Here is a 21,119-nt window from a genome sequence, read left to right as displayed (position 1 = left end):
TCCCATTCACTTCCCAGGGATCCTAGCTTTCAGGCAGGGCAGTCTAGGGAAGGGCTTAGCTCCCTGGGGGACTGGGATGTAGGCCTGAGGCAGGCTCCTTGGGGCCACAAAGGACAGCTTGGACGCCTAGATGAGGCCCTGGTGGGCCTGGAGCTTGTGAGTTCTAGGCTGATCCTGTGTCTGACACCTTGTTGGATGCTTTGCTGGGTTTTGCTACTATTAGATGGAGTTAAGTTTCTCTGAAAACCTAGGGCAGCTTGGGGTTTGACATGGAAACTGCGAATTATCCAAGGCCAGAACAATGGAGTGGGTGGTGCGCCCTAATCCCTGGGGAGGTGGAGGCATCCTTTCCCAGGGCCCTGGGATTGACGGAGAGGGCCAGGCTCCCTCATGCAGTGTCACCTTCTCACCCTGCTGCAGGACCTGCCTTGCAAGACTTACTCTCAGGACCTGTCTCGGAGCCCACAGAGCCTCAGCGACACAGGCTATTCCTCTGATGGTGTCTCCAGCTCCCAGAGCGAGATCACAGGCGTTGTGCAGCAGGAGGTGGAGCAGTTAGACAGTGCAGGGGTGACAGGGCCACGCCCGCCTAGCCCCTCCGAGCTCCACAAGGTGGGGAGCGGCATGCGGCCTTTGTTGGAGGCCCGGGGCCCAGCCCCCAGTGGCGAGCGGGGCAAGCCACCCGGCAGCAGTGGTGAGGAGCAGAAGCGGCGGCCCCACTCCTTGTCCATCATGCCTGAGGCCTTCAACTCCGATGAGGAGCTGGAGGATATCCTGGAGGAAGAAGAAGACTCTCTGGAGTGGGGATGCCAGAGGGAACAGCGGGACACGGCTGAGTCCTCAGATGACTTTGGCAGCCAGCTGAGGCATGACTACGTGGAGGACAGCAGTGAGGGTGGCCTGTCCCCTCTTCCACCCCAGCCCCCAGCCCGGGCAGCAGAACTGAGTGATGAGGAATTCATGCGGCGGCAGATACTGGAGATGAGCGCTGAGGAGGACAACCTGGAGGAGGAGGATGCTGCCACCCCTGGGCACGGCCTGGCCAAACATGGTTCCCAGAAGGGTGGCCCCAGGCCCAGGTCCGAGCCCAGCCAAGAACCAGGGGCGCTGCCCAAGAGGCGCCTGCCCCACAATGCCACCACAGGCTATGAGGAGCTGCTTTCTGAGGAAGGCCCAGCAGAGGCCACGGACGGCACTGGGGCCCTGCAGGGCGGGCTCCGCCGCTTCAAGACCATCGAGCTCAATAGCACAGGCAGCTATGGCCATGAACTGGACCTGGGCCAAGGCCCTGACCCTGGCCTGGACCGGGAGCCCGAGCTGGAGATGGAGAGCCTGACGGGCTCACCTGAGGACCGCTCCCGCGGGGAGCACTCCTCCACACTGCCGGCCTCCACGCCCAGCTACACGTCTGGCACCTCACCCACCTCTCTGTCCTCCCTAGAGGAGGACAGTGACAGCAGCCCCAGCCGCCGGCAGCGGCTGGAAGAGGCCAAGCAGCAGCGCAAAGCCCGGCACCGCTCGCACGGGCCCCTGCTGCCCACCATCGAGGACTCCTCGGAGGAGGAGGAGCTGCGGGAGGAGGAGGAGCTGCTGCGTGAGCAGGAGAAGATGCGGGAGGTGGAGCAGCAGCGCATCCGCAGCACGGCCCGCAAGACCCGGCGTGACAAGGAGGAACTGCGGGCCCAGCGGCGGCGCGAGCGCTCCAAGACACCCCCCAGCAACCTGTCACCCATTGAGGATGCCTCCCCGACGGAGGAGCTGAGGCAGGCGGCTGAGATGGAGGAGCTGCATCGCTCCTCCTGCTCTGAGTACTCGCCCTCACCCTCCCTTGACTCGGAGGCTGAAGCCCTGGATGGCGGCCCCACCCGGCTCTACAAGTCGGGCAGTGAGTACAACCTGCCCACCTTCATGTCCCTCTACTCTCCAACCGAGACACCCCTGGGCAGCGCCCCTACTCCCAGCTCCGGCCGGCCCCTCAAGAGTGCCGAGGAGGCCTACGAGGAGATGATGCGGAAGGCCGAGCTGCTGCAGCGGCAACAAGACCAGGCAGCAGGGGGCCGCGGGCCCCATGGTGGCCCTTCTGAGCCCGTAGGCCCCCGGGGCCAGGGTTCCTTTGAATACCAGGACCCTGTTGACCATGACTATGGCAGGGCTGCTCAGCCTGCCTCGGAGGGCACCCCAGCCAGCCTAGGAACAGCCGTGTACGAGGAGATCCTTCAGACGTCCCAGAGCATTGCCCGCATGCGTCAGGCCTCCTCACGGGACCTGGCCTTTGCTGAGGACAAGAAAAAGGAGAAGCAGTTCCTGAATGCCGAGAGTGCGTACATGGACCCCATGAAGCAAAACGGTGGCCCACTCACCCCTGGTACCAGTCCCACCCAGCTCGCTGCCCCTGTGTCCTTCTCCACCTCCGCCTCCTCAGACAGCAGTGGGGGCCGAGTCATTCCCGATGTTTGCGTTACTCAGCACTTTGCAAAGGAACCTCAGGACCCCCTCAAGCTGCACAGCTCTCCTGCCTCCCCAAGCTCTGCCTCCAAGGAAGTAGGCCTATCCTTTCCCCAGGGCCCTGGGACCCCAGCCTCCACAGCTGCAGCCCCTTGTTCAGCTGGCCTGCCACGAGGGTACATGACTCCAACCTCCCCAGCAGGCTCTGAGCGCAGCCCTTCGCCTTCTTCCACAGGCCACAGCTATGGACAGGTCCCAACCACTGCAAACTATGGGTCCCAAACTGAGGAGCTACCTCAGGCCCCCAGTGGCCCTGCTGTCAGTGGACGGGCTGCCAGAGAGAAGGCCCCAAGTGTGAGTGATGGTGAGAGTGGCACCCCCCAGGCCTCCCGGGGATATTCCTGCTTTGTGGGCTCCAGCCCCCCTCTCTCCCCATCTTCTCCTTCAGAGAGTCCCACATTTTCCCCTGGCAAGCTGGGCCCAAGGGCCACAGCTGAGTTCTCTACACAGACACCAAGCCCGACCCCTGCCTCGGACATGCCACGGAGCCCTGGGGCCCCCACCCCGACACCCACGGTGGCTCAGGGCACACAAACACCACACCGACCCAGCACGCCTCGCCTGGTGTGGCAGCAGTCCTCTCAGGAGGCCCCCTTCATGGTCATCACACTAGCGTCAGATGCCTCCAGCCAGACCAAGATGGTACATGCCAGCGCCTCCACCTCCCCAGTGTGCTCACCCATTGACACCCCACCCACGACCCACAGCTATAGCCAGACAACGCCTCCATGTGTGTCTCAGCTGCCCCCAGAGCCACCTGGGCCACCTGGCTTCCCGCGGGCAGCCAGTGCTGGTGCGGATGGGCCCCTGGCACTATATGGCTGGGGTGCCCTCCCTGCCGAGAACATCTCCCTGTGCCGGATCTCTTCTGTCCCTGGAACGTCTAGGGTCGAGCCAGGCCCCAGGCTGCCTGGCACTGCCGTGGTGGACCTTCGCACGGCTGTCAAGCCCACGCCCATCATCCTCACTGACCAGGGCATGGACCTGACCTCTCTTGCTGTGGAAGCGAGGAAGTACGGCCTTGCCCTGGATCCAATCCCAGGTCGGCAGTCTACCGCTGTGCAGCCTTTGGTTATCAACCTCAACGCCCAGGAGCAGACCCATGCCTTCCTCAGCACTGCCACCACCGTGAGCATCACCATGGCCTCATCTGTGCTCATGGCTCAGCAAAAGCAGCCTGTGGTCTATGGAGACCCCTTCCAGAGCCGGCTTGACTTTGGCCAGGGTGCTGGTAGCCCCGTGTGCCTGGCCCAGGTCAAGCAGGTAGAGCAGGCTGTCCAGACAGCCCCATATCGCGGTGGGCCCCGGGGAAGACCCAGGGAGGCCAAGTTTGCCAGGTACAACCTGCCCAACCAGGTGGCACCTCTGGCCAGACGGGACGTTTTGATCACTCAGGTGGGCGCTGCCCAGAGTGTTGGCCTCAAGTCAGGCCCCGTGCCAGAGCCGGGTGCTGAACTCCACCGGGCCACCCCTGCAGAGCTGCGTTCACATGCCCTGCCAAGTGCCAGGAAGCCACATACAGTGGTGGTGCAGATGGGAGAGGGCGCAGCCGGCACTGTGACCACACTGCTCCCAGAGGAGCCGGCAGGTGCCCTGGACCTCACTGGGATGAGGCCTGAGAGCCAGCTGGCGTGTTGTGACATGGTCTACAAGTTCCCTTTTGGCAGTAGCTGCACAGGCGCCTTCCACCCCGCCCCCAGTGCACCTGAGAAGAGCGTAGCAGATGTGGCCACACCTGGCCAAAGCGGCGGCCCCTTCTATAGTCCCCGGGACCCTGAGCCTCCAGAGCCCCCCACCTACCAGGCACAGGTGGTAGGGGGGCCCATGCCCCGTGAGGAACTGAGGCCTTACCCACCAGGCCTTCCTGGCAGGCTGTACTCCTCCATGTCTGACACCAATTTGGCTGAGGCTGGCCTCAACTACCATGCCCACAGGATCGGGCAGCTCTTCCAGGGCCCTGGAAGAGACTCGGCTGTGGACCTCAGCTCTCTGAAGCATTCCTACAGCCTGGGCTTTGCAGATGGACGCTACCTTGGGCAGGGCTTGCAGTATGGCTCATTCACAGACCTGCGTCATCCCACAGACCTCTTGACTCACCCACTTCCCATGCGGCGCTATAGCTCAGTGTCAAACATTTACTCGGACCATAGGTATGGCTCGCGGGGAGATGCAGCTGGTTTTCAGGAGGCCAGCCTGGCCCAGTACAGTGCCACCACAGCCCGTGAGATCAGCCGCATGTGCGCTGCCCTCAACTCTATGGACCAGTATGGAGGGCGGCATGGCAGCGGTGGTGGTGGCCCCGACCTCATGCAGTATCAGCCCCAGCCCGGGCCTGAGCTCAGTGCCCCACAAGGTCTGGCTCCCCTCAGACCTGGTCTCCTTGGGAACCCCACCTTCCCAGAGAGCCACCCAAGTCCTGGAAACCTGGCCCAGTACAGGCCTACAGCAGGCCAGGGAACAGCAGTCCGACAGCTGCTACCATCCACAGCCACTGTGCGTGCAGCCGACGGCATGATCTATTCGACTATCAACACTCCGATTGCTGCAACACTGCCCATCACCACCCAACCTGCCTCAGTACTGCGGCCCATGGTGCGTGGCGGCATGTACAGGCCTTATGCAGCTGGTGGGGTCACAGCCGTGCCACTCGCCAGCCTGACGCGCTTGCCCATGATTGCCCCCCGGGTACCTCTAGGGCCCACAGGGCTGTACCGATATCCTGTACCAAGTAGATTCCCCACTGCTTCCAGCATTCCACCTGCTGAAGGTCCTGTCTACCTGGGGAAGCCTGCTGCCGTCAAGGCCCCAGGGGCCGGGGGCACACCAAGGCCAGAGCTGCCAGCAGGGGCTGCTCGGGAAGAGCCTCTTTCCACAGCTCCCCCTGCTGCTGTCAAGGAGGCTGTAGCAGCCCCAGCCCCAGCCCCACTGGCTGGCCAGAAGCCGTCGGTAGATGCTGCTCCTGGGGGCAGCAGTGGGGCCCTCAGCCGGCCAGGGCTTGAGAAGGAGGAAGTGTCACAGGAGGAGAGACAGCGGAAGCAGCAGGAACAGCTGCTACAGCTGGAGCGGGAGCGGGTGGAGTTGGAAAAGCTGAGGCAGCTGCGGCTGCAGGAGGAGCTGGAGCGGGAGCGTGTGGAGCTGCAGAGGCACCGCGAGGAAGAGCAGCTGCTGGTGCAGCGGGAGTTGCAGGAGCTGCAGACCATCAAGCACCATGTGCTGCAGCAGCAGCAGGAGGAACGTCAGGCTCAGTTTGCTCTGCAGCGGGAGCAGCTTGCCCAGCAGCGCCTGCAGCTAGAGCAGATTCAGCAGCTGCAGCAGCAGCTGCAGCAGCAGCTAGAGGAACAGAAGCAGCGGCAGAAGGCCCCCTTCCCTGTGGCCTGTGAGGCACCTGGCCGAGGGCCTCCCCCAGCTGCCACCGAGATGGCTCAGAATGGCCAGTACTGGCCACCCCTGACCCATGCAGCCTTCATTGCCGTTGCCGGGCCTGAGGGGCCTGGGCAGCCTCGTGAGCCCATGCTGCACCGAGGTCTCCCCAGCTCTGCCTCGGACATGTCACTGCAGACCGAGGAGCAGTGGGAGGCAGGCCGCAGCAGCATGAAGAAGCGGCATTCCATGCCCCGCCTGCGGGACGCCTGCGAGCCAGAGTCGGGGCCTGAACCTTCTGCGGTCAGGAGGATTGCAGACAGCAGCGTGCAGACAGACGACGAGGATGGGGAGGGCCGCTACCTCCTGACACGGCGGCGCCGGGCACGGCGGAGTGCTGACTGCAGCGTGCAGACGGATGATGAGGACAGCGCCGAATGGGAGCAGCCGGTGCGCCGCCGCAAGTCTCGTCTTTCCCGCCACTCAGACTCAGGCTCCGACAGCAAGCATGATGCTACTGCCTCGTCATCCACTGCCGCCCCTGCCATGAGGGCCACAAGCAGCGTGGGCATCCAGACCATCAGTGACTGCTCCGTGCAGACAGAGCCTGACCAGCTGCCCAGAGTCTCTCCAGCCATCCACATCACCGCTGCCACTGACCCCAAAGTGGAGATCGTCAGGTACATATCAGCACCAGAGAAGACTGGGCGCGGGGAGAGCCTGGCCTGCCAGACGGAGCCGGACGGGCAGGCCCAGGGTGTGGCGGGGCCACAGCTTGTCGGGCCAACTGCCATCAGCCCCTACCTGCCTGGCATCCAGATCGTCACCCCAGGGCCCCTGGGCAGATTCGAAAAAAAGAAGCCAGATCCCTTGGAGATTGGATACCAGGCCCACCTGCCCCCGGAGTCCCTCTCACAGCTTGTGAGCCGCCAGCCTCCCAAGTCCCCCCAGGTCCTCTACTCACCAGTCTCACCCCTGTCCCCACACCGGCTCCTGGACACCTCCTTTGCTTCCAGTGAGAGGCTGAACAAGGCTCACGTGAGTCCCCAGAAGCACTTCACGGCCGACAGTGCTCTCCGCCAGCAGACGCTGCCTCGCCCCATGAAGACCCTGCAGCGGTCCCTGTCTGACCCTAAGCCCCTCAGCCCCACCGCCGAGGAGTCTGCCAAAGAGAGGTTCTCCCTCTACCAGCACCAGGGGGGACTGGGTAGCCAGGTATGGGCACAGGGGCTGGTCCAGGGTGGGACAGGGGTCTCTACCTAGCCTTGGGGACCCCACAGGGAGGGGTTCCTCCTGGGGTGGGGATGGAGTCTCCTCCAGCTCTAGAGGCCCAGAGCTAGGAGAGAAGGAATGGACCTTTCTCAATGTACATCTGGTGGAGCCTGCAGCTCGGCAAGGACACCCTGGGCAAAACACACTCACACATGGCCCGCACAGCCATTCAGACCCTGCTAGAAACTTCAGCCTCTCCTGGGCAATGCCTCTTCACGGCCCCTATCTAGTCCAATCCCTGCCACCTCCCCCCTTCAGGCCTCCTCAGCTCTGCCCCCGAGTCTTGACCCCTCCTACTCCATACCTCTTCTGTGGATATTTCCTGACAAAATCAGTAACATGGACCTGGCTGGGCTGTTCCCCACTCCCCAGCCCTGGCCTGGCTTCCAAAGCCCCATAGGAAGCCCAAGGCCCACATCCCAATGGGCTGCAGTGTGCTCTCTGCCTTGTCTTGTCCCCACCTCTATCTGGCCCTTAGCAAATCTTTTTACACACCTGTCTGCTCTCCTAGTTAGGGGCTCCTGGAGCATAAACTTACCCTTGTCTGTGGCTTTTAGTTGTCAATGATGCCCTGGGGCTATGAGACGTAGCCCACTGTGGAGGGAAGATGGGGGTCGCTAGGACCTGATGCCAAGGACTTTGAGTGCCAGTCAGAGACGGGTGGGCTCTTCTTAACGGCCCTTGGAGCTTCTGGATGTTTCAGGCAGGTGAGACAGATTAAGATGGGTATCTTAGAAAGCTTCCTGGGCAGCATGTGGACAGATGGGCTGAAGGAAGTGATTGCACAGTGACCCTAAGGAGAGTGGATAGGAACCAGAGGCGTTGTGACATATATTTCTGTTTTCTGGGTGTGAGGTGGGGCCTTAGGGGATGGGGTTGTAGAGGTTAGTTTGGGTTGTGGAGAGCCCTGGGATGTGCAGGCCAGAGGGGTGGGGGGTGAGATCAGGTGTCTGGGCTGGCAGAGAAGGCATGTTAGAGAGGCAGCTGTCTTGGCTTCCACTAGGGTTGGCACAGTGGTCCCATGGGCTGGCCGTGTGAAGCCATGCCACAATGGGTGCTCGTGGTGTGCAACCAAAATAACAAAAGACAGACAATGGACAGAAGGAAATTTATTCCATGTCACCAAAGACCCAGCCTTCATCCTGGGGTTTGGGGGCACACTATCATTTCCTTTATGACATATGGCGAGAGTAGGTGGAAGGTTTTTAGGTAATTTCTTGGCAAGGTAAAAAGTAAGAAGCCTGATGTTAGCCTCCAGTGTATCTTGGGGATTTGGGTGGTCCGTAAAACCCAGAAACCTTGGGCTTTCTAGCAAGGCTAGGAGCTAGAGACAAAGGGAGGACCAAGGGCAAAACTTCTGCAATGTGGACTTTGAGGCAATGTGGAGGCAGGTGAGGAGGGCCCCACAGAGGGCATGTTAGGGAGCACTGACCAGGAGCCAGGTAGCCAGAGATAGGGCTGGAGAGGCCCTCAAGGGGCTCTGGGAGCCACAGAGAGTGGTGGGCTGACAGGGATGTGGAGCAAGCTGGGGGTCAGGCCGAGAGCACAGTTTGGCAGAGGGTGATGCAGGGCCTCAGGAGGAGAGTGGGCAGGTGTCTGAGTTGCAGATCACTTTAGAGAGGAGGAGAGCAGGAGGCTGAAAAAGATTCAGAGCCTACAGCAACTGACACCCAGGCAGCATGTGGCCCTTTCTATGATCCTCTAGGGAACCGGGGGGCCCAGGACCCACTCCCCTCCTATCCATGGCCCTTCACTGCCCTTGGCTCCTGCCAGCTGCTAGGACCCCAACCCAGAGCCAGACCTGTACTGTCCTCACCTTGGTACACTCAGTAGGAGGTGGAGGGTGACTGACCCATCAGAGACCTGCAGGGGTTCTCAGAGCCGCTGTGTGCCAGGCCAGTACTAGACACCAGCACAGAGGGGCATCTGCTCCTTCTTTCCCCTCCCACCTTCCAGAGCTATGGGAAGAAAGCCTGTAAGATGATCAGAGGCCCTCCCTCTGAGGCCAGTGGGTGGGCAGGTCAGGCCTTGAGGCGGCCTGATAAATCAGGGCGATGACAAACAGCTGTGGAGCCCACCCCTACCCTAGCCCAGAGCATTCCTCTTCCACCCTGTGCCCCGCCAAGCCACCCACACGGGTCTCAGTGCTGCCCGCCCTTCCCTCTGTCTCAGGTGTCGGCGCTACCACCCAACGGCCTGGTCCGCAAGGTGAAGCGGACACTGCCCAGCCCCCCTCCAGAGGAGGCTCACCTGCCCCTGGCTGGCCAGGCTCCCCCACAGCTGTATGCGGCCAGCCTGCAGCAGCGTGGGCTGGTGGGGCCCACGGCTGTCCCTGCCACCAAGGCCAGTCTGCTCCGGGAGCTGGACCGGGACCTGCGGCTGGTGGAGCATGAGTCCACCAAGCTGCGCAAGAAGCAGGCAGAGCTGGATGAGGAGGAGAAGGAGATCGACGCCAAGCTCAAGTACCTGGAGCTGGGCATCACCCAGCGCAAAGAGTCTTTGGCCAAAGACCGAGGCGGACGGGACTACCCACCCTTGCGTGGTCTTGGGGAGCATCGTGACTACCTGTCAGACAGTGAGCTCAACCAGCTGCGGCTCCAGGGCTGTGCCACCCCGGCTGGCCAGTATACAGACTTCCCTGTCACTGCCGCTGCTCCTGCCACCCCTTCCGGTCCCACTGCTTTCCAGCAGCCCCGGTTCCCACCTCCAGCCCCGCAGTACGCTGCAGGTAGCAGTGGACCAACTCAGAACGATTTCCCAGCCCACCAAGCACCCACCTACCCTGGCCCCAGCACATACCCGGCACCTGCCTTTCCTCCTGGCGCCAGTTACCCCACTGAGCCTGGCCTGCCAAGCCAGCTGGCTTTCCGTCCCACAGGCCATTATGCAGCCCCAACACCCATGCCAACCACACAGAGCACCCTTTTCCCAGTCCCAGCAGACAGCCGTGCCCCCCACCAGAAGCCACGCCAAACATCACTAGCCGACTTGGAGCAGAAGATGCCAACCAACTATGAGGTGATCGCCAGCCCCGTTGTGGCCATGTCTTCAGCCCCATCTGAAACCAGCTACAGTGGCCCAGCAGTAACCAGCAGCTATGAACAAGGCAAGGCCCCTGAGCTGCCACGGGCCAGTGACCGTAGCAGTGTGAACCTGAGCCCAGCCCCTACCTACCCTTCTGACTCACACTACGCCAGCCTGGAGCAGAACGTCCCCCGGAACTATGTGATGATCGACGACATCAGTGAGCTAACCAAGGACAGCACCTCCACTGCCTCCGACAGCCAGCAACTGGAGCCCCTGGGGCCGAGCAGCACTGGGCGTCCAGGAAAAGAGCCAGGAGAACCAGGTGTCCTTGAGGGGCCCGTACTGCCCTGCTGCTATGCCAGAGGGGAGGAAGAATCTGAGGAGGACTCTTACGACCCACGTGGGAAAAGCGGCCATCACCGGAGCGTGGAGAGCAATGGCCGACCAGCCAGCACCCACTATTATAGTGACAGTGACTACCGACATGGGGCTCGAGCAGAGAAGTATAGTCCAGGACCCGTGGGGCCCAAGCATCCCTCCAAGAGCCTGGCCCCGGCTGCCATCTCCTCAAAGCGCAGCAAGCACCGGAAGCAGGGAGTGGAGCAAAAGATCTCCAAGTTCTCGCCTATCGAAGAGGCCAAGGATGTGGAGTCAGACCTGGCCTCCTATCCCTCCCCTGCAGTCAGCAGCAGCCTGGCCTCTCGGGGCAGGAAGTTCCAGGACGAAATCACCTATGGGCTCAAGAAAAACGTGTACGAGCAGCAGAGGTACTACGGGGTGTCCAGCCGGGACCTGGTGGAGGAGGATGACCGCATGTGTGGTGGGAGCAGCCGGTCCCGAGGGACCTCTGCATACAGTGGGGAGAAGCTGTCCAGCCATGACTTCAGTGGCCGGGCCAAGGGATATGAGCGGGAGCGGGAGGCTGTGGAGCGACTTCAAAAAGCAGGCCCCAAGCCCTCATCTCTGAGCATGGCCCATGGCCGGGCCCGGCCCCCTATGCGGAGCCAGGCCTCCGAAGAGGAGAGCCCTGTCAGCCCCTTGGGGCGGCCCCGCCCTGCTGGGGGCACCCTTCCCCCTGGGGACACCTGCCCGCAGTTCTGCTCCAGCCACTCCATGCCTGATGTCCAGGAGCATGTCAAGGATGGACCGCGGGCCCACGCATATAAGCGTGAGGAGGGCTACATCCTGGATGATTCCCACTGCGTAGTTTCCGACAGTGAAGGTAATGGCAGCTGGGGGTGATTTTGGCAGATGCTCAGTACGTGGGGTGCCTGCCTGACCGAGGGGCCCTGGGCCCTGAGATGTCCCAGTGGGGCCTGGCCTGGTGCCTCATCCAATGGGCCCTGCTGCAGGGTGCCCTTCCTGCCTGCTCCACCTGTCCCCTGGCCCCAGTTGTGGGGGGGTGGGGGCTGGGGGCCTAGTGTTAAGCTTGTGGCTGTGGCACCCACTCTCTGTTTTCCTTGCATGGCTTCAGCTGGGCCTCCCCCTGCGGCCAGCCCAGGGGTTGATGGTGTTCTGTTTTTGGTCTCTGAAGCGTATCACCTGGGCCAGGAGGAGACAGACTGGTTTGATAAGCCCCGGGATGCCCGCTCTGACCGGTTCAGGCACCACGGGGGCCATGCAGTCTCCTCCTCCTCCCAGAAGCGAGGCCCTGCCAGGCACAGCTACCACGACTACGATGAGCCCCCTGAGGAGGGCCTTTGGCCACACGATGAGGGTGGCCCAGGCCGCCATGCCTCAACCAAGGAACACCGGCACCACAGTGACCACGGGCGGCACTCAGGCCGCCACGCTGGTGAGGAGCCAGGCCGGCGTGCTGCCAAACCACATGTTCGGGACCTGGGTCGCCACGAGGCCCGGCCTCACCCTCAGCCCAGCTCCACCCCGGCCATGCAGAAGAAGGGTCAGCCTGGGTACCCTAGCTCCGCTGAATACTCCCAGCCATCCCGAGTACCGTCAGCGTACCATCATGCCTCTGAGAGCAAGAAGGGCTCCCGGCAGGCCCACTCAGGGCCCGCTGCACTGCAGCCAAAGCCAGAATCCCAGCCGCAGCCGCAAGGTCGGCAGGCAGCTCCAGGGCCACAGCAGTCACAGCCGCTTCCATCCAGGCAGACCCCTTCAGCGGCAGCATCTCGCCAGCCACAGACGCAGCAGCAGCAGCAGCAGCAGCTGCAGCAGCAACAGCAAGGCCTTGGGCTACAACCCCCGCAGCAGGCCCCGTCACAGGCTCGGCTGCAGCAGCAGGGCCAGCCAGCTGCTCGGGGCCCGGCCCCTGCTGCCAGCCAGCCAGCAGGGAAGCCTCAGCCGGGCCCCTCAACAGCCACAGGCCCCCAGCCAGCAGGACCGGTAAGTAGGGCTCCAGTACATGGACCCTCCCCAGGGTGAATGCTGGGACTGCAGCTGGACAGCTCCTTGGTTCCAGGCTGGGCATGGGCAGAGTTGACGGGGGGGTAGCTCAGCTATTGGTTCTGTGTTGCAGCCACGGGCAGAGCAGGCAAACGGCTCTAAAGGGACCGCCAAAGCACCGCAGCAGGGGAGGCCTTCTCAGGCCCAGCCACCACCAGGACCTGGACCTGCAGGTGAGACTACCCTTGGGCGCCCTTGCCTATGACCCAGAGTAGCTAGGCTGCCATCTCCCTACACTCACTGGCACCCTGAGCCCCCCTGCACCATGTGCCCTCACTGCGCCCTGAGAACATGCCCAGTGGGCTGCAGGCCTTGCCAGCAGAAATGAGCTGGTGGAGTCACCAGCACTGGGGCCTTAGGGCCCAGGCAGCTCTGGGCAGGGAAGCTGGAAGGGACTGGGGAGCTCTTAACTCTCTCCTTTCTCTCCCTCCTCTTCTCTGCCTTCTCATCTTCCTCTGCCCTTTCCTCCCTTTCTCCTTTGTCTTCCTCAACTTCCTTTGTTCTGCTTCCTCCCACCCCTGTTCTGCTTGTTCTTATCTTTCTTTTTTCATTCCTCTATCCTCCTCCTCAACCTCCATCTCACAGGGTCCCCATGTTCAGATTCCCTCGTGACTACTCTCCTGCTCAGACCCTGAAGAGCCAGGCCAAGCAGCCTCATGATGGTTTCTTTCCCCTTAGGTCTGAAGGTTGGAGCCAAGACTGGAGGGACCCCAGGAGCTCCTGCCAGCCCACCTGGAGCCGATGGGGAGAGCGTGCTCTCCAAAATCCTCCCTGGTGGGGCAGCAGAGCAGGCCGGCAAGCTGACGGAAGGTATGCACTGCCTACAGCCAGGGCCATGGTGCACGGCTGCTCCAGGGCCCTACTCTGGCAGGGGTCAGGTCTGGGGAATGGTTCCGGGCCCCGCCACCCAGGCACGGGCCAGCCCAAGGGCCCACCTGCTGCTGCCTAGTCGTTCTCTGGGTGGTCCCTGCCCCTCCAGCTGAGCTTGGCTTCACTGTGCCAAATGGCCGTGATTAGGAAGGAGTCTAGCCCAATTTCCTGTTGCTTCTCTCTCTTTTCTATTTCACAGCTGTGTCTGCTTTTGGCAAAAAATTCTCCTCCTTCTGGTGACCATGCCCTGCAGGGTGAGTATGAACTGCCTGTACCCACTTTCCCCCTGGGAAAGGCATGAGGCGCTCCTGTGGGGGCCCTGCGGGGTCTTCTGGGAGGACTGTAGTCTTCAGCAGTGGATGATGTGGCCAGAGCTGCAGTGTCCTTCCTATGAGTGTGGGAGAAGGAGGAGGAAAAGGAGAGACACTGTGCACAGAGGCCCCATTATGGGGCCAACTCAGTAGAGATCCCTAGCAAAGGGAAGCCAGGGCCAATGATCCCTTGTCCTTCTCCACCACCCTCAGCCCCCACAGAGCTCTTATAGCTATGAGTTGACATTGGGTTATAGGTGGGGCCCCCTATGATGCAGCTCCTTCCAGCCCTCCACTGTAAATACTCCACAGGCTCTTGAAGAAATGAAGGGAGATGATATTATTGCTGTGGAAAAATCTCTGGAGTCAGAGGCCTGGGCGCAGCTCTGGACTCTGCGTATAACAGTAAGTATCAGGACCAGGGTGGGGGTGGGACCTGGCCTGGCTGACCAAACCCACCCAGTTCCTACAACGAGGAGGGGCCTGTTGGGCTTCCTGCAGCTGGGATGGGCCCAGCAGCCACTTGGGAGGCAGAGACAACTCAGCTGGCTGAGGTGACTCCAGTAGTAACCTTGGGGAAGGGCCCAAAAAAGCCAGCCACACCCAACTAGGGGTCTGTATGCCAAGAACTGATTCAAAGCCTCATCCCTGAGGCCTGGTATAGTAGCTTTGCTCCAGACATTCAAATGAAGCCAGAACCCCCAAACCCTGCCGAGCTTAGCAGCCCTTGGTGTGAAGTCAAGATACTATTGACTCAAGACCAGCAAGAAAGAAAAGCAGAATGACTGGAGAGGCAGACAGGAAAGGGACAAAGAGGACAGGGAGGCACTTGGACAGGAGGATCCAGACCAGGTCAGCCCAGGGAGAGAGTGGAAGAGCGTCAGGGTGACTCTGTCTGGGCTGCAGTGGCCAAGGCAGGATCAGAAGCCTCTGCCTAGAGCCTTCTCTGGCCCTGGCCCTGCCTCTGTGGGTGAAGGAGGAAGTGGTGCATCATCCAGGATGGCAGGGAGGAGAGCCTGGTTACTAGCACTGCTCTGCACACAGCCAGGTACCACATCTTCCCATTCCATAGCCTTGGGGCCATCCTCCTGCCCCTTCTTTGCCATTTCTAGGACTAAGACTATGGAGGTTTGGGTGTTTCTCATGGCGGACAGGCATGTGTGTGGTAGGGCCCAGTGCTCAGCAGGCAAATCACCAGGGAGCGCTGGGGCCAGCAGGGGTCCTTGCTCAGGCCAGGCCTGCTTGTGGGAAGGAGTTGGGTATAGTGTCAAGAGGGCCACCTGTCTCTGCAGGACCAGTGAGGGTGCTGGAAAGGCCCAGTTTTCTATCCATTTATTCAGCAAATGTTTGTCAGGCTCTAGGTGGGTGCTGAGCCCTGTTCCAGGTGCTGGGGATATAGCAGAGAACAAGACCAAGTCCCTGCCCTCTGAAGCTGACAGTCCATTAAGAGAGGCAGAGAGCAAATAAGTTAAAAAGAATTACTTTACAAGGTAATTTCTGAAGGTGATAAGTGTTCTGAAGGCAGGGAAGCAGGATTATGGTGGAGGGGTCTACTCTAAAGAAAGTGGTCAATACCAGGTAAGGCTCAAGGGAGGAGAAGAGGCTGCTGCGGGAGGTGCCCACGGAAGGGAACAGCACCAGCAGAGGCTCTGATGACACAGGTAGGCCTCAGGGACAGACAAAAGGCCAGCAGAGCCAGAGCCACAGAGGAGGGGAGGTACGGTCAGGGGTGAAGTCAGAGGGGGCGTGAGCCAGCTGGGTTGGGCTTTGTAGGCGAAGGTAAAGAGCCCAGAATTTATTCTAATTACAGTAGCCACAGTGCAGCACCCCAGCGTTCTTCCTTCTCTCACCCCACGACAGTGGGCTCCCTGCCGCTTTCCCACTCAGCCAGATGTTTCCTCTGAGCCGCCCTGGAACAGATGTGAAATTAGAAATAGTGTTGAAGGGAGGGGAAGGAGGGGCAGCCCATGGGCCAGGTCCATGGCAGGACCCACCTTGGGTTTAGGGCCAGGGCTCTGTCACTGGGGAGGGAAAGGAACCCCTGGTGTGGCTTTGTTCCGTGTCCTGCCACATGATGTGTGCGGGCCATGGAGACCACTAACTTTGTAGTTAAAAGAATCTCCCTCGAGTTCTGGCATTTGGCTGATGATTGGGCCAAGCGGTCATTGCTTCTGTGAGTGTCCATCTCCTGGTGTCTTTTGTGGAAATTTCAGAAGTGGGTTGGGAGGGGCTTGCCATTTTAAACAAAATTCTATCTCCCTCATTTTTAAGAGAAACAAAAAGCATCATGTATTAAAGAAATGGCCCTTCCTGGCCAGCCTGATTCTTCTTTCTTCCTGACTTTCTCTTTGTGACCTCAAACCTGCCCAAGCACCCATCTCCCCATGCCTCAGTCGGGTGGGATCCTGTGGGTGTGGAGGCGCTAGGCTGTCAGCACGGGGCAGACAGCTGGGAGGAGCATGAGTGGGAAGTAGCTTCCACAGTTCTTGACAAAATCCTTCTGCCTTTCCTCTTTCCTTCCCCCTCCCTCCTGTCCTCCTCCAAGCATCTACAGTCTGGCAAACCCTTGGCCCAAAGACTCACACCAGGTGGGACGTGGCAGGTGGGCTTCAGTTGAGGACGGGATGTTTTCTAACAGCAGCTGCCGGGGTGAAGCATCTGCTGGAGAAGTGGGACCACTGGCCCGGGACCACCTGGGAGTGTCTTTCCAGAGACCCTGCTCTCCTCAGGGGGCCGCCTTCAAGGCATAGCCGTCGCTGGGAGGGAGGAACCGTCTCGGGAAACCCTGCCACTTGGCGGTCTTGCTGTTCTTTCCACAGCCGCCTCTCTGCAGCCTGGCCAGCCAGGCTTCTAATGCGTTATACGCAGAGTTTGGGCGCACGCTGCCTGTTTCTGATGGACGCCGCCCTCCCTCCACAATGCCAGAAGTTTTTCCACAGCCTTGGAGAGGGGCTTTGACTGAGGGCTGGGGGCCCCAGGCTCCATTTCCTTCACATTCCAGCTGGCCCGGATCCCTCTGTGGCCACAGGGCCCTGCTCCCCTCACCCTGCCCTCTGGGTGACACCGGAGCAGACTTCTGTGTGACTAGCGTGGTTTTGGGAGAACTTTAAAACATTAGGACCTAACACTGTCTCATCGCTGAAATAAGAGGCCATAGCACCGAAAAGCAGTGTGGACGCCGGCTGAGGCTTCTCCCAGCCCATGGGTGGCCGCGTGCTAGCACACCTGCCACCATCTTCAAAGCCATCCCCCCAGTCATCGTGAGCATCCCAGCGGCACCGCCATTGTCTCAACCAGCCGGCTCCTCGTTCATACACCTGGGGATTTCTTTTGATTTCAAGAACAGCCTTAATCATTTCGGTTTGATTTAAGTGTATACCTCATAAACATTTTTCTTTCGTTGCCCCTCCCCTTTACTCTCTTCTCTCTCTCGGCTCAGCTCCTTGCCTCTCCCCTCCACCACCACCTTGTGACTGATGGTTTGGTTTCCTTTCTGCTCTGTCCCTGCTCAGCACAGGGAGAATGTTGACTTAGAAGCAATAGTGGGCAGCAGGCCACCAAGAGCACAACCCCAGGGCGGGGTCTAGGGAGGCCCCTCAGCCCGCCTCTGTTTACCGTGCAACTCCAGTCCTTCTTAAGCCATCACCAGTGGACGTGCTCAGAGCAGAGGGGCTAGGGCTTCTGCCAGCCGACGGAAGGGCCCAGAGCCCTGCGTTGGGGAGTGTGGCACCATCCATCCACCCGGTGGACTGGGTGGTGGTCCTTCCCAAGGCCCTTCCCTTGGGGACCTCCCTTCATCTTGGGCACAGCCGCAAGTCTCATCTCTAACGTTCTATGCAATGAAATATAAACCCTCAAAGACAACTGTTAATATTTAATAAATTCCATGTTATGTATAAGGAGTTAATTGCAAACCTGCAATTGAGAAACTGGATAGATATGCTCATATCAAACCCCTCACCCCCCCACCCACCCTGCCCCTGCCCCCACCATGTGTGTGAAATTCTCAGTCTGTGGCATGTTTGACCTGTGGCAGGACTCGCTGCTGCCAGGCGAGTCACCGCCTGTCCTGCAGTGGAGCATGCACAGCTCGCAGCCCCTTTGCACGATTTCATCCATTTTAAATGCTCGACCCCTTTGCTTGGAGTTCTTTTTGTCTCAGAACCTTTCCTTCAGGAGTTCTTCTAGCTGACTTTTGCACGAGCTAGTGAGGACCCACTGAAATTGCTGCCCGAGCATGCCAGGCCATAGGCCAGGCAGTGCAAGGCACCACACACCCTGCCGGTTTCTCTGATCAAGATGTCTCTGGAGTAGACATGCTGTTGGGAGCCTGCACAGGATGTGTGTGCATGAACATTCAGAAGGTTTGCTGTAGGATTTCCATCTGTAAGTCTTTCCCCCTCTTACACAAGCCCTGAGCCAGAGACATCTGGCCACCCCTTCCTAGCGAGGCACTGCTCAAGGGCAGAGCTGGGCTGCATCTGTAGTCAGAGAGACAGAGGCCACGGGCAGAGCCTGGCTGTGTCCTGGGACCCCAGCTCCTGACTGCACTTGCTCCCTGCCTCTCCTCTCTGGCTGGGAGGCTCAAAGGTCTGTGATCCAGGAGATCTAGGCTGGGGCCAGAGGGTCAGGGAGTGCTCAGGAAGAGTTGGACCTTTGGCATTTCTGGTGAGGACAGCTGACAGTATCATCTTGGACTGGAGTGAGTGTTCACATAGACAGTGGCTCAAGCTGAGTTTCTTGGGAAGCTTCTCAATAACAAAACATACAGAAGGTTCTGTTGTGACACTCTGCATCTGTCCCCAAGACCCAAACTCCCTGCCAGCCCCCATCTCTGAAGCCTAAGTATCCCATTGCTCATTAGCTTCTCTACAGCTGAGCCAAGAGGGCAGCAGGTGGCAGCTGCCTGACTCCTCCAGGCCTGGCCTTCCTCCAGAGTGCTCTGGTCTGTACCATGCAGTTCTCAGGGGTCCATGTTTCTCATGCTTTCCTGTAAGGTCTACACACCCTTCAGAGAGATTCTGGCCCACCTCTGGTAGTCGTGGATAAGATAGGAGGCTGTCAACCCCTGTGTTGGGCTCAAGACCCTGTCCTTTGGGATTTGGGCTTCACCCATCCCATGGGACACCTGCCTCATCCCAGAGATCAGGCTTGGGCTGGTTGAGGCCATCTGTGTAAGGGCTGAGGGAGTCCACCATCCAGCACCTCGGACCACCCAGGGCTCAGTCTGTATGGAGATGTGCCTAGTGGCTGGATACGTTGGGGACCAAGGCAGTGATCCTTCCCACAAAAGGCCAAGGGATGGGGCCAGGAGCAGGGAACAGGCAGGGAGATGACAACAGGTCAGCCTCAAATGTTGACTTTCCAGCAAATCTCCTTTCTGGCCAAGCTCTCTGATTTTGAAATTTCTGACATCTGCCACTCCCTACCCTGCAGTGTACCCACAGGACACATCTGTACCCATCACCCCTTGTGAAGGTGGCTGGAGCAGGCCTCTGGGCTGCAGGTGTCCTGGCCCTTGTGTAGATACAGCTGTGGCTCTGGGGCCAGAGGCTGAGGGACTAGGATTTGGTGCCTTGGGCAGTGGGGAGCATTGAGCACATCTCTACGTGGGCAAGGCGGTCTCTAGGATGCACTACAGACCTTCTCCACAGCTCCCCACCCCCAGTGTCATGAGCAAGGGCACTGCCTCCTCTGTCCACTTCAGGGCCCAGTGTATCCACTTCACAGTGACACCTCCCTTCCCCACCATCCACTTAGTCCTTGGGAAGAGAGTGTGGTCTCAGGGCCTATGATGAGAGGGCAGCAGTGGCAGCAACTATGGCCTGTCTTCTGGAGCCTGTGGGGAGTTTTCCAGGCAGATCCTTTGCCATGGCAGCAGGGTCCTGGCCTGTCTGCCCCTCCCCTGCCATCATGCTCCCAACCCCCATTCTGTAAATATGCATCATCATGGACTCCAACAGGGTCAGGGGGACAGGCCTGATGAACTGAAACTCCTCAGAGATATCATTTCTGTCTCCCTGGGTAGCAGCAGCCCTGCTGCCATGTGCACTGGGGTGGCACTGGAGAGCCATGGAAATTGTGAGCTATTGTGTGTGTATGCATGTGAACAAGTGTGTGAGTGTGTGTGTGTGCGCGCGTGTGTGTGCGCACGTCTGCCTCATTTGGCCTCTGGGATCAAATCAGCTCCTTCTCTCTAAGTGCAGTGCCCTGGAGAGTGGTGGCTGCCCAACGCCTTTCCTCTGCTAGCTTCCATGTCTTGTTTTTGCTTTCCCCTCACTCCTTCCCTGACTCCCTTCTTTCTTCTCTCCTTTCTTTCCTTCTCTCCTTCTTTATTTGAGGGGGAAAGAGTGCTGTACAAAGTCAAACAAACAAGTTTACAGTTGTAAGTGCAATGACCCGAGTCCTCCACATGACCTTGTGAATTGTGTGCCGTCCTCCTGTGCTCTGTGAGAACTCGTGGTACTTGTGTCTCTCCCCCTGTATTGTGACAAGGTAATTCTGTGGTATCAGAATAAAAGGACTTGATATAAACAACCTACAGACTGTCTCTGGGATGGTTTCTGAAACGGGAAGGCTTAGCCAGAGGAACAAATCCCCAAGCTGTGACAATCCTGTCTCTTCACAGTTAGGGAAAAGGCAAAGGTGCAGAAGAACTGGCAAGGCCCTGGCTGAGTTCACACCAATCTGTCCAAAGACAATGGGCCCCTCCACAAAGTGCCCCAGGACAGGTCCAACATTTGGACCAGGAGGGAGCAGTTAGCTCGCTGCCAGGACTGTTGAGATATGGTGTCTCCTCCGCCTGTGGGTGGCCAGGCTGCACAGCTTTCTGGGGCCTGGTCCCGGGAAGGAGGTGAGCGGGTGCTGCCCCCTGGTGTTGCCAACAAGCCCTACACCTATCTGCCTTGCTGTGTGCCCTCCAACCCCCAAACTCTGGGGAGCTACTAGGTCTTAGCTCTTCCCCAAGACCGGAGAGCCTCCTTAGCAAAGTAACCCAGAGTTGCTAGAAATTTGAAAGACACAGGTAAATGAAAAGAGGATCAGCCTCATCTCTGGCCTTCCCCCGAATTAATACCTTGATGCATGTCCTTCCTATTTGTGTTTTTCTTTTTCATTTTAAACAGAAGCCAGAAGGTACAGTATCTTCTGCTTTCTAGCCTCCTGTTTGTTTCTACATGTTCATGCAGGACTTAGATGTTCATACTCCAATGCCCAGCCTCCAGAGAGGTGCACCATGAGTTTACAGCCAGTCTACTGCACGTGCCCTGAAGGACAGGCACCATGTTCCCAGTTTCCTGTGGTAAAGAACGCTGTGAGGAATATCCTAGTTTCCCACTTTCCACCCAGATTGGTGGCTCGGGCCACTCT

The 21,119-nt window shown here is 59.5% G+C and overlaps 1 protein-coding gene across 2 annotated transcripts in view; it reads left to right on the top strand.

Moving 5' to 3' along the window:
• The window catches only part of BSN (bassoon presynaptic cytomatrix protein), an 83,199-nt gene extending 62,905 nt beyond the window's left edge, over nt 1-20,294 (top strand). Inside the window, exons 5-12 of one of the 2 annotated variants that reach the window (XR_012500011.1) lie at nt 421-7,080; nt 9,310-11,386; nt 11,699-12,510; nt 12,644-12,743; nt 13,249-13,380; nt 13,640-13,694; nt 14,064-14,156; nt 16,571-20,294. Coding sequence is in view for 1 of the 2 variants with exons in the window: in XM_074344888.1 (XP_074200989.1) it covers nt 421-7,080; nt 9,310-11,386; nt 11,699-12,510; nt 12,644-12,743; nt 13,249-13,380; nt 13,640-13,680 (9,822 nt within the window). In the remaining variant the exon portion in view is untranslated. Of the gene's footprint in view, nt 1-420; nt 7,081-9,309; nt 11,387-11,698; nt 12,511-12,643; nt 12,744-13,248; nt 13,381-13,639; nt 13,695-14,063 lie in introns of both variants that reach the window. The other variant, XM_074344888.1, reaches the window with a different exon arrangement.
• The last annotated feature ends 825 nt before the right edge of the window (nt 20,295-21,119 follow it).

The sequence above is a fragment of the Camelus bactrianus genome, chromosome 17 (genome assembly GCF_048773025.1).
Source record: "Camelus bactrianus isolate YW-2024 breed Bactrian camel chromosome 17, ASM4877302v1, whole genome shotgun sequence".
NCBI classification, from domain to species: Eukaryota; Metazoa; Chordata; class Mammalia; order Artiodactyla; family Camelidae; genus Camelus; species Camelus bactrianus.
This window is presented reverse-complemented; position numbering and strand designations above follow the sequence as displayed.